Genomic DNA, 12392 nt, shown 5'->3' with positions numbered 1-12392 from the left:
GGCCACCACCTTAAATAAAGGACTCTTATTTGGCCTTATATGCACACCGAGCTGTATCTTTCTCTTCTGAACAATCATGAGTTATGGCACTTGTTCACATATGTCATATTTTTAAACTTTAATTCAAAATGAGTATGTCAATTTTCATATTTTCTGTATATAATATGGAGAAGGAGGAAAAAAGCATAGAATTTAGAGCTTATATCTTTATATACCTAGTACGTTGGGTGTCTTAATCACTGTTCTATTGTTGTGAAGAGACTCCATTACACCAAGACTACACTTATAAAAGAAAGTATTTAACTCGGGACTTGCTTACAGTTTCAGAGTTTAGTCCATGACTGTCGTGGCAGGAGCATGGTCACATGGCTCTGGAGCAGTAGCTGAGAGCTGCAGCCTGGTCTACAGGCAGAGAGAGAGAGAGACCACCTCCCAGTCCTTCTAATCCTCAAACAGTGCCACTCCGTGGTGATTAAACATTCAAAAAACTGATCCTATGGAGTCCATTCTTATTCAAACCACAATGGGAACATATGAATGTTGTTATGGGAATATACTTTTAACTTGTCAGAATTTAAATGGTCATCCCACTGCACACACACAAACACACCCAGATTTTTCAGGTAATCTAGACTATGCCTCTGCAGTGTCCAGATGAAATCAAAAGTGTGCTAATCTCACTTGAAAACTTGGGCTTGAACCAGAAGAATTCTGAAATAAAACCTTATCTGCCTCTGTGCCTCTTCCCAGGAGGGAGAAACCTGGCTCGCAGCTCGCAGAAAGGTTCTTGGCTGCAGCCTGAAGCTCTTTGCCATCTCTTCTCTCCGATTGAGAACAGCTCATCTCTGTATTCTATTCAATAACCCTGAAGGATTTGACAATTGTCAGCAAAACCACCCGAGCTCTCCTGGCACATCACGAACCTATCCTTTCGGAGTTTAATTATTTGTTGATCTTTTCAGGATTCTGGCCTCCCTCCCCTGGCCACCTGCTGGAGCTAGGTATCCCAAAGATCCTATCTTGCTATTCTTACATAGTAGAAAGGAAGCAAATTAAAAACCATAGCTTCATCTCCTCTGGGTTTCTGATCCAGATGGCAGCACACTAGAACATTACTTCTCAAACTTTTAATGAATAACCAGAAGTGAAGACATCTTTAGGGGCCCAGGGTTGAGAAGTATGCCACTTGGATAGGATTCCCAAGCTCTCCCACTTTAGAATCTAAAGTGACCTAAGACAAATTATTTAACCTCTCTGTGCCTCATTTTCTTCCACTGTGAACTAGCACAACAGCTTCTCCTTAAATTTGTTTATGAATTACACTAATTGGATGTAAGCAAAGCGCTTAGATTTACCATCCTGCAAATGACAGCTACCTCAATCATTATCTAAGCTGCAAAGCCCAGAGTTGTTTGCTCCATGATATATACAGGGGCCTGATCTGAATTCTAAAAGTCTGTTCAGACTGAGTGAAAATGCCAGCCCCACTGTATTGTTGATTTATAGAAATGTGGCGTGTTTATTTTAACCATGAGACATGAGCATAATAGTTTTATGACTCCTGTTTAAAAATTATGATTCCCTCTGTGTGTGTGATCAAAGGAAAGAGTGTTTTTCTTTTCCCTTGTAAGCATGTCTGTCAGTGGGGCAGCTGTCCTTAGACAGAGAAACCAGACATCTCAGTGTCTGAAGCTGAGAGGGTTCTGGAGACACAGGACTGTTACTGATCAAACTAGGAAGATCCTTGCCAGCTTAGCTTTACAGTTATTTCATAACCAATGTAGATCTGTGAGAAAAGGGTGCAATGGTGCTCACCTCACAGATACAAAATAGCTCGTGGTGCAACACTTGATATCCTTGACTATCCTTCTCCGGAGCTGGGGTCAAACACAAAGCCTAGCACATGCTATAGCCTCGTGTGCTCTGCCCCTGAACTGCACACCGAACTCTGACTTCTGGCTCTGTCAAGTCCTTGTAAGAATCTGAGGATTGCAACTGCACTGGAATAGCTCATTCTAAATGTCAAGCATCTCTCTGGGCTTCTTTTTTTACCTTGCTCATGCATTCTGAAACATTTTCTTTGTTTGCTTTTCAATTTCCCCCTGATCATTTTTGTACTTGTTATTGTTTTTCTTTTAGGTCAACTCAGATCAAAACATACTCTTGGGATAATGCCCAGGTTATCCTGGCTGGAAACAAATGTGACATGGAAGATGAACGGGTCGTCTCAACCGAGAGAGGCCAGCGCTTAGGAGAACAGCTTGGTAAGACACAAGTCACAAGGAAAGAATGCTTGGTGAATGTCATGGTGATCAGAGTCACAGGAGTGTGTGTGGTATGTGTGTGTATGTGTGTGTGTGTGTGTGTGTGTGTGCGTGCCTGTGGTATGTGTGTGGTGTGTATGTGTGCGCATGTGTGGTATGTGTGTGTAGTATGTGGTGTGTATGTGTATGGTGTGTGAGTGGTGTGTGTGTGTGCATGTGTACAGTGTATGTGTGGTATGTATGTGTGTGTGCATGTGTGCAGTGTGTGCATGTGTGGAGTATTTGGAGTATTGTGTGTATGTGTATGGTATGTATTGTGGTGTGTGTGTGCATGTGTGGTATATGAGTGGTGTATGTGTGCATGTGTGCAGTGTATGTGTGGTATGTATGTGTGTGTGCATGTGTGTGGTGTGTGAGTGGTGGGTGTGTGTGCATGTGGGTGGTATGGGGTGTGTGTGTGTATGTGTGCATGAATGTGTGATATGTATGTGTGTATGTGATATGTGTATGGTGTGTGTGGTGTGGTGTACGTGTGTGTGTGTGTGTGTGTGTGTGTGTGTGTGTGTGTAGTATGTGAGTGTGAGTGTGTATAGTCTGTCAAGAGACCTTGACAAACAACAGACCTTCTGCAAGCCCTGAATGTATTCCCTCTCATTTCCTGTGGCATTGGTTGAGTTCAGGAACAATTAGAAACAAAAGTGATCGCAAGAACCTTGGTGTGAGCTCAAAAAAAAAAAAAATCCCACTTATGTCATGAGGACCCCAGGCCTGTCCTCCTTGTTCCCTCATTGTGTTCTGTGTTGTCTACACATGTCCTTCTGCATGGAGTTGAGTTCTTCATTGTGATCACTGTTGTTCTCAGGTTTCTGTTAAGGATGGTAATGGCGAAAAACAGGTTCTGTTCTAGATTCTGGACTTCAGAGCATCAACGATGAGCCACGGTACTGTTAAAGAAAAGTTCTTAGGGGCCAAACTCATTTCTTGAGAATGTACCTGCTAAACAAAAACATCCCAGGAGATGACATAATGGAGTTCTAGAACTAGCATGGCCATTTCAAACATAAAACGTACCTGAAGATGAAAATATCACAGGGGTGTTTCAGGAGAGCCCAGTGGCTGACTGATTCAAGACAATTTTATTCAACACCTCTTAGGTGGGGGTTGTGTCAGACATTATAGAAGAAGCAAACAATAATGATAATGTATGATCATATGGAAGGATTAAGAGTACAAATAATACAGCAAAACCAATGAAGAAACAAAAACAGTTTGGTGAGGAGTTCATGATGTAGAGGGCAGAGACTAGAGGAAAGCAACAGGGAAAACGTGGGCTGAGGCAGGTAGAGAGAGAAGGCTGCCAGGAGGGGCTGGGAGAGGGAGGGTGGGGAAGGAGCAGAAGATACCCAAGGAGAGATGGCGCCAGCAGGGATGATGGGTAGAACTGGACCATGTGGCTCAGAGGAGGCAATTGATGCAAGAAGATGGGTTGAATAGAAAAATACATTCAGAAGGATCTCTAGAAAAGGAAAAAAAATTAAAGGTGGTAAAAGGAGATGAGGTGTTGTGAGTAAGGGCCACAGCAGAGCACAGACACTGAAGGCAGGAAAGCTGAGGGGACAGTGAGGAGCAAGCTTACAACCTGGGGACAATGCGTACATTGATGCGGGGGATAATCCCAGTCTGGCAGCATAGTGTATACATATATAGGGAGAAGATGCAACAAGAGGTTCCCAAGCATCTTGGCCTCAGAAGACACCCTCACTGTACTCATCTTCTCAACCCTTCCCCTGTCTGTAATGATGGCCTCAACTATCGTTGATCCCAGTAATGAGGCTCAACTCAAAACAGGACCGGGTAATGGGTGATCTGAGCTTTGCTCTATTATTGAAAGCATGAGATGTCAGCACAGTCATTCCCCATGGGTCAGTCTGCCACTAGGAAATCTCAAGTGCTGAGCAGAATCTGTTCTCCCACCTTTATTATTTCCTTGTGAGATCAATAAGCTCATTACACTGAAAACTGTCACTGGATGGCCACGAAAACCAGTCCATGAGACTTCCCCTGCAACCAGCTGTGAAAACATTACTAGACTGATATTTAACCTTGAGAGTTAACCTATAAATGCTCCTAGCTTCTATATTCTCTGTCATAGGACCCCTCTCCTTATGCCTCCATTGTGAGAGAATCTTAGAAGCTTGTTGACATTTTCTAGTACCTCAGGAAGATAGGAGTAGAGACAAGTAGGTCCTCTGTGTAAGAGAAAAAGGAATTTGCAATCTTCTACTATACACATGCTGCCTGAACAATCAGACCCCTCCATGTGCAGTCTTTGGTTGGTGGTTGAGACCCTGGGAGCTCTGAGGGTACTACTTAGTTCATATTGTTGTTCCTTCTAAGGGGCTGCAAACCCCTCAGCTCCATTGGTCCTTTCTCTAACTCCTTCACCGGGGACCCTGTACTCAGTTCGATGGATGGCTGTGAGCCTCTACATCTCTGTTAGTCAGGTACTGTCAGAGCCTCTCAGGAGATAGCTGTTCTGTGCCCCAGTGTAGGGGAATGCAAGGGCCAGAAAGTGGGAGAAGGCAGGGTGGCAGGCATGGGGAAGTGGGAGGCAACAGGGGTTTGTTTTTGTTGTTTTTGTTTGTTTCTTTGTTTTTTGGAGGGGAAAAAAAAAAGAGAAAAAGGAAACCCGGGAGGGTGTTCCCATATGGCTTCTTCCAGCTCCTTTCCCTGTCCCTGGATTTATCATCTAGCCAGACATATCTACCTGGGAGGAGAAAGGCTCCACAGAAGTAGGATGTCTTTATAAGGAAAGCTAAAAACCTGTTTGGCTCCATGAAAAAATAGAGTAACATCAAGAACAATTCAATGTCATTGTCAAAAACAGCCAGGTGATAGCTTTATTTTTTATTTTTAACAACCTAATAAACAACTTGGTTATTGATAAGATCAGATGTGGAAGAAAAGTTAGAATGAAGAATGTATTTCTAGAGATTCTCTCTCTCTCTCTCTCTCTCTCTCTCTCTCTCTCTCTCTCTCTCACACACACACACACACACACACACACACACACACACACACATGCATGCACATGCACAAGCCTGCACACTAGAACACACATACCCTGACACCCACACCCTCTCGATTCACTGTACACATGTGGGAAAGTTTCTCAGACTGAGGGATAGACAGATTTTATGCTCCTGTGCAAATTCTTCCAATAGTCTATAACTGATTTTTTTTTTTTTTTGCTATTTAGTCAATAAGACTGAGCAGTTGTCATGGCAACCAGCAAATGTGCCTACTTGGAGATCATTTACCTCCCATGTGATTCATTCTCCTCATGACTCCACACCCTCTACAAATGATCAGGAGAGACAATTCTAAAAACTAATAACTCTTCATCTAAATTACAAGATTTGGAGAGGTTTTACTTTTAAAAACAATTAGCAGTAAAATTCCATTTCTGGGAGATTAGGCATTCCTTTTCTAAAGGTTATTATCACTTCTTGGCAGATGGCTGGAAACAACTGCTTTATTTATCTATTTGTGATTAACTCTCCATTACTGATGGTTATTTCTGTATATCATTTGCTCATCCACATGAGGGGACTGGAGGAAACTATAATAGCTGTCTATAGCTGAGGCTGAGGTCTTTGGAATTCTTATAGGGAGGGTGCTCTTGTCAATCTGACTTATTCTTTAGGTCACAAAACAAATGTTTATTAGCTGTTTACAGTCTTCTGGGAATTTGGCATGCAATTTGACAGATGGCCTTACCTTCTAAAAACAGCAATCAGGAAGCCTGTGAGTGCTGTATAGACAATGAACATCTCCCTGCCATCCCTCTCCTTGATGTTTTATTCCATCTGGCCCTAAGAAGCAGTTCCTCATCATTAATTCTGGGGTTCCCCATTCTTCCACTCTGTCCACCAATGTGTTCAGTCTCCTAGGTAGCCATAGGAATCTTCTTCCAAATGCATCTTACATCACTGGCCTACCACACCCATCTTACATACTTCCTTGGAAGTTCCCATTCACCCTGAGGGTTTAACTCTACCTAACAACAGGCAAATCAAATGCCTTCAGTGAACCTATGACTAAAATTCAGGTACCTATTTCCTGTTGGCTCAGCTGGGGGTTCAAATGAATTTATCAACACCAACACAAACTAGCTGCCAACCCTCAAGTTTCAAAGTTATCCCTAGGAAGTTATATTGTAAACAAAAACATTTGTAGTATCATATAATACTAACTTTTCAGTATTACACTACACTAACTTCCATGAGTGGAGTGTCTGAAGAGGGTGAATTACTGCTCAAACTGAACATGATCCTGTGGCTGACATTCTTTCCATGCATTTTTAAACATTTAGTGTACTACAGCACTATAGTATAGTATATAGTGCTATAACACTATAACAACATAAGAAATGCCTTGCATTTTTAATTTACATAGTTAAGTTTTTTCAATTAGAAACAAACTGACAGAATGTCACCTTCTCTATCTGTGAATTCTAAGCCATGTACATTTACTTGGTAATTCCTGGTTTAAGTTGACAATTCACTAAAGGGAATCATCTTTTAAAGAGGAAAAGATAAAGCTATAGAATGGGGTATTCTTTCACACAATGGCATTTCTGGATGTGAGGTAGACAGGCAGAATGTCATTGTTTTCCAGAAGATACAGAGAAATCCATGTACGCAAAGCCAAGAGCTAACAAATGGGGTTTGCCTCTGTGGACTGTTTCTCTACCATCAAAGACAAGAGTTGGTCACATTGGCCATGGGGCTTGAGTGTCCTTGAAGAAAAGAGAACTGAAGGATATGAAGCATCATTAACATCCAGATAAGAGCATCTACCTCTGGACTTCAGTAACCCTGACTGGTTGTAGCTGAGCAGGAATGACTACTATGGTGCTGATTTTGACTTTAGCATCCTCAAATATTTTTCTAAAAACCTAGGCTCCTATTGCTAGCCAAGGTAGGAAAGAGAATAGAAGGAACTGAACATGCAGTTGTTTACTGTGGGACCTCTGAGCTTTAGGGATCCTTTGGCTAACCCTAAGGAACTTCCAACAGGGAAAGTTATCATAGCTGCCTATCCCTAGGGCTAAGTTCTGCTCCAGACACAATAACCTTAAAATAACCTGGAATTATAGAACAGATATCTACAGAATTTAGTTTTATCTTAAAATCCAGGAGGGAATTCAGGTGCGTGTGGCTAGTAAGTCTACTTAAACTCTTCTCCTGGGTCCTGTGATCTTTCAATGATCCCACAATCCCAGGAAAGAAGCCAGGAATGGTTTTGTTGTTACTCAGAAAGAATTCTCTTAAATACAATCTCACTCATGCTCAAATTTTCTCCTTCAATATATATCCATCAAATTGGTACAAATATTTTCAAGGAGACTTGGGGGATCCAAAAAAGAGGTTGTACACAGAGCTTTTATTCATTAATCCAGTAAGGATGCAGAGAAGTTCACCAGGACTTGATTAAAATCCATCAAACTAAAACCAGTAGGCAAGGGTTCTTACCAAACTCCCATTATAGTCACACCATGAGATTGGTTCTTGATGGACACAAGAGACAGATGCCTCACAATGAAATTTGGGAACATGGTACAGAATTATTTTCATTTATTCATTCATTCAACCTTTCAGTCTTCTATTCAATGTTGTCAAGCACTTATCATTAGAAGATTCTAGACTCCAAAGGGACACAAACACAATCACTTTATTTTTTATTTATTCAATTTACATCCTGCTCACTCCCTCCTCCCAGTCACCCCTTCCCACAATCCTTGTCCCCACAACCCATCTCTCATCCCCTTCTCCTCTGAGCAGGCAGGAGTACCCCTGGATATTCCGCTATGCTGGCACATAAAGTCTGCAGGGCTAGGTGCATCCTCTCACACTGAGGCCAGAGAAGGCATCTCAGATAGAAGAACATAACCCAAGGACCAGCCACAGCTTTTGGGATAGCCCCCACTCCAGTACATGATGACTTTTATAAGCCAGTTTATGGGTCTCCAACAGAATTGAAGACAAGTTTTAGAGGCAGTCACGAGATTAGGAACATGCCCATCCAAAGGCATGAAGGAAGGCCACATTGAAAGTGTTTGCAGCAGGCTTGAGGAAAGAAAATGGAATTTTCATGGATAGGCAAGGAGGTGATGGCACTTTTATGAAGAACCACCTGTGTGCTGAAGAGGTCTAAACCCATAAAAAGATAACATTGCTGAGAGGCCATTTACCACACTGAAGAGACTGGGGTTGATTTTACTGGTTCTCATGGACCAGTGCCAGAGTTTAAAGAATAGAGAGGCAAGACTGGATTTCATTTCAGACTAAGTAAGGAGGTAGCATTCCTAAAAGTGGGGTGTTTAATGTCAGGCAGAGTATAGGAAAAAAGGTATTATACATACTTACCTGTATTGCGTCATCAGTTTTTCGGTTCTTAGATATGTTGTTCCAACAGTATACTATATACATTATAAAACTAATCTTCATGTATTAGAATAGGGTTGAACCTTCTAAAAGCTGGGTTTTATAATAGTAAATATTCTGCTGAGCCACTGGTTAAAAAGTAGGTTGGGGGTGATGGACAGGAAGCATAGAGTCCAACAGGACTGGAGCTGGAACATAGCACAGGAACATGGCCAGGGCATGAATCAGTATAAGAGCAATACTCAGGAGAACATTTAAAAATCAGCCTCTCTCTCTCTCTCTCTCTCTCTCTCTCTCTCTCTCTCTCTCTCTCTCTCTCTCTCTCTCTCTCTCTCTCTCTCTCTCTCTCTCAATATATATGTATATGTATATGTGTATGTGTATGTGTATGTGTATGTATATGTATATATCACATCAGAAAAATCTGAATCACTGAAAATGCAGCATATTCTACTTTGATTTCTCTTGCTGTGATAAGCTCCATGACTGAAAGCAGTTTGAAGAAGAGTTTATTTGGCTTAACAGTTACAGTCAGCCATCCAGGGAAGCAGAGGCAGGAACCTAAGGCAGGAACGGAAGCATAGTCCATGTTGGCTAACCTCCTTTGCTTCTTCTGGCTTGCTCAGATACCTTTTGCATACAACCTAAGCCAACCTCCCTAGGGTAGTACTGGCCACAGTGGGCTGGGCCTTCTCCTGTTAATTAGCAATCAAGAAAATGGCCCCACAGCCATGCCCAGAGGCCAGTCTGATGGACAGAATTATTCAAATGAGATTCTCTCAAGCACACGTACATTTCTTTTGAGTTGACAACAGCACTGAGATACCATTCCTTGTTCACTTGAACACACAAACACATTTCTAGAGCTAGAGAAGTGTATGCAGCCCTGATGAAGGACTCGTTCCAAGGTAACAGTCAGGTGGTATCTAAAGGTTTTATGGCTTTGATTTGAGAATTTCAGGATGATGGGTGCTTGGCGGTCTTTAGCAAGATGAGGACTTTGTGTATTGCATAGTGCAAGTAGCCACCTAGTTTTTTCCTATGAAATTCAATTAACTTTTAAAAGGTTGACTCCATTAAATCTATTCCTGTATGACGTAAGAAATGTATATGAAAAAGGTAAAGCAAATCTTAAGAACCAGCCACCAAGACTCTCTGTGCTCACATTGTTAACTTTTTCTAAAGTAAAAGATGCTGCTTTTTAATACTCACACATACACACACACACACACACACACACACACACACACACAACTAATTCAATTTCATAGACATCAGCTTCTCATTACAGTGCGAGTTCTACACCCCAGGGGTCATTTAGTGACCTCAGCGCCAAAACCGAAGAAGCATAAGCAGCCTGTGACAGGCCTGCTCCCCTTTGTTATTTTTCAAGCTCAGACCATACCACTGCCTCCAGGCACTCCAGTTTAATGAAGGCTGATTTTTTTTCTTCAGTTTTTAAAAAATAAAAAATTAAAAAAACAAACTATTTATCCTTGCCCCTGCAATTGCACACTAAAACAGGTTGGGTTGTCAGCAACCCTAATGAGGATACAGCTTTGCTCCATGCCTATTTTTAAAATTCCAACCACCTGCTCCACATTTGCACTGACTGCTCTTCAGCAGTTTTTAAAGATTTATTTAAATCTTAATTGCGGTGTTTATGAAAGAACAGGGATTGCCAACTTCTGGATTTGGCAAGGAGTCCCAGCGATGCTATTTAAATGTTCTAAGTACCTGGCTGCACAGAGCCATCTGTGGAAAAGTAAAGACACCCTACCATTATTTCCCCTGGCTCACATTCTTTCTGGCTAAGTTTTCCTAGCAGGTAGAAAACAGATCAAGGATACTCTAATGTATTTGGTATACTTAGATGTGCTTACATCCATGGGATTAAAAAGGGACAGCTCCTCCATCCACCTTCTCCTGCTCCTTTGAGTTTGCCCTGTCTCATTAGCTCCTGATCTATGTTTCATAATTCTCTGTCCTCCTTGCTAGCAGCTGGGATTTAATCCTCAGAAGATACTTCTTATGAACGGAGAGCCATATGTCCCATGCATCCCACTTTGCTCAGGATGGTCCAGCTGATACTCACTTATTTCCCGTAAACATCAACAGCACTGAGTTAAGCTCAAAGCAGATCACTTTGAATGAAAGGCACTATGATGGCTTGGCTGGTGATACCCGCTCTGTAGTACCATAAGTGGCATACCCAATTTGCTCTTATAGGTTGGGTCTCAAACTCTTAAACTCCCCACTGAAAGACTTTCCGAGACCTTGGCAAATCCCTGTTCTAATCATCATTGATTTACTCAATAAAGCCAACCCGTGAAGCCTTTTCTTGGAAAACAATCTTACTACTTCAGATTTCTACCAACATTTGGCCCTTAGGAAGCCTCCATTCCCTCCAAGAGCCACAGAGTGCAAAACTGTATTTTTTTCTTTTTTCTTTTTTTTTTTTTTTGCTTCCTCCTGCTTAGCCCATCTCACAAATCCCCCCATCCAATTGATTTCCCACTTGAATCTGACTCAGAACCCACCTTGGCTCCTAATCTCAGGGTTAGCTGCCTGCTGGACCTTTCTCAATGCTACATACAGATCTAAGCTGTGCAGCATTTAAAGTATGAATGGATGAGTGAATCCAGCTCTAGGCGATAAAGGCCTGAATAAACTACTGACCTCCTGTTTCTTTTACTAACAACACAAAAATGTTAAGAACAACGTTCCTAAAATTTTAAAGTTGAGTAGAAGACATGTAACCAGCCTCATTTTAATTACCATCACTGAAAAAGAAAAGAAAGGAAAACAAACAAGCAAGACTCATGTGAATCAGTTTGGTGTGTTCGGTTTTGAAACCTGAAAGGGCTCAGATCCAGGATGGTCTGAGACACCTGGCAGAGGTCCAGACCTGTTTATTAGCTTTGCGCACTGGTTGGTGGGATTTTCCTTTTCTCAGGGTAAAATTATCATAACTGAGAGCAGTAGATAATAAATTCCACCAACTGAACTCACAAGGGACTGATTTCTAATTAAAAATGCTTATTATTATTTGCCCCCAAGAAATGTAAATGCCTCACATTTGTAACTACAGATGTATTTGACTTAACCCTGGTATTATTATGGCCCAATAAACCTACCAGTAACTAGAAAACATCGGAGGCTACGAATGCATTCAATATGCTTAGCCTACAAACATAATGCCTCTTCCTTCGACATGTTCATTCCAGTTAAATCAGCCTGCATCCAGCATAAATCTTATGCTTTATTAATCTTGGATCTCTCGTGTAATTTACTGAATACTGTTCTGACATTTAAAAATAATACCATTTTTAAAAAATGTTTAAAGTAAACAAATGGTTAGCCAAGCCATCTCAGTGATGGCTTCTCACTTATTTCTTATTCTAATGGTTGCTTCTAGTGACAAGCTCATGACATTAAGGGACCGCTGTTGAACAGGACAGGCTCACTCATCCTCTCAAGCGTGCAGACAAAGCTGCGTGTCTGTCCATGTAGTTTCATCTAGACCACGTCTCTATTCTTCTCCACGGCAGGAGACTGGGCTGTGCTTGGTCCTTTCCTTCCCCTTTGGCAGCTCTGCTCCATTATCCTCTGATGGTCTCACCTTGAAAACGTGTGGTTTATTAGATCACAGGTTAGAGAGAGAGAGAGAGAGAGAGAG

General features: G+C 41.7%; 1 protein-coding gene across 2 annotated transcripts in view; it reads left to right on the top strand.

The window, feature by feature from the left end:
- The window catches only part of Rab3c (RAB3C, member RAS oncogene family), a 215010-nt gene that overhangs the window by 191842 nt on the left and 10776 nt on the right, over positions 1-12392 (top strand). For both annotated transcript variants that reach the window (XM_031359815.1, XM_031359814.1), the window contains exon 4: positions 2140-2264. In XM_031359815.1, coding sequence (XP_031215675.1) covers positions 2140-2264 — 125 coding nt within the window. The remainder of the gene's footprint in view (positions 1-2139; positions 2265-12392) is intronic.

The sequence above is a fragment of the Mastomys coucha genome, unplaced genomic scaffold (assembly GCF_008632895.1).
Source record: "Mastomys coucha isolate ucsf_1 unplaced genomic scaffold, UCSF_Mcou_1 pScaffold8, whole genome shotgun sequence".
NCBI classification, from domain to species: Eukaryota; Metazoa; Chordata; class Mammalia; order Rodentia; family Muridae; genus Mastomys; species Mastomys coucha.
This window is presented reverse-complemented; position numbering and strand designations above follow the sequence as displayed.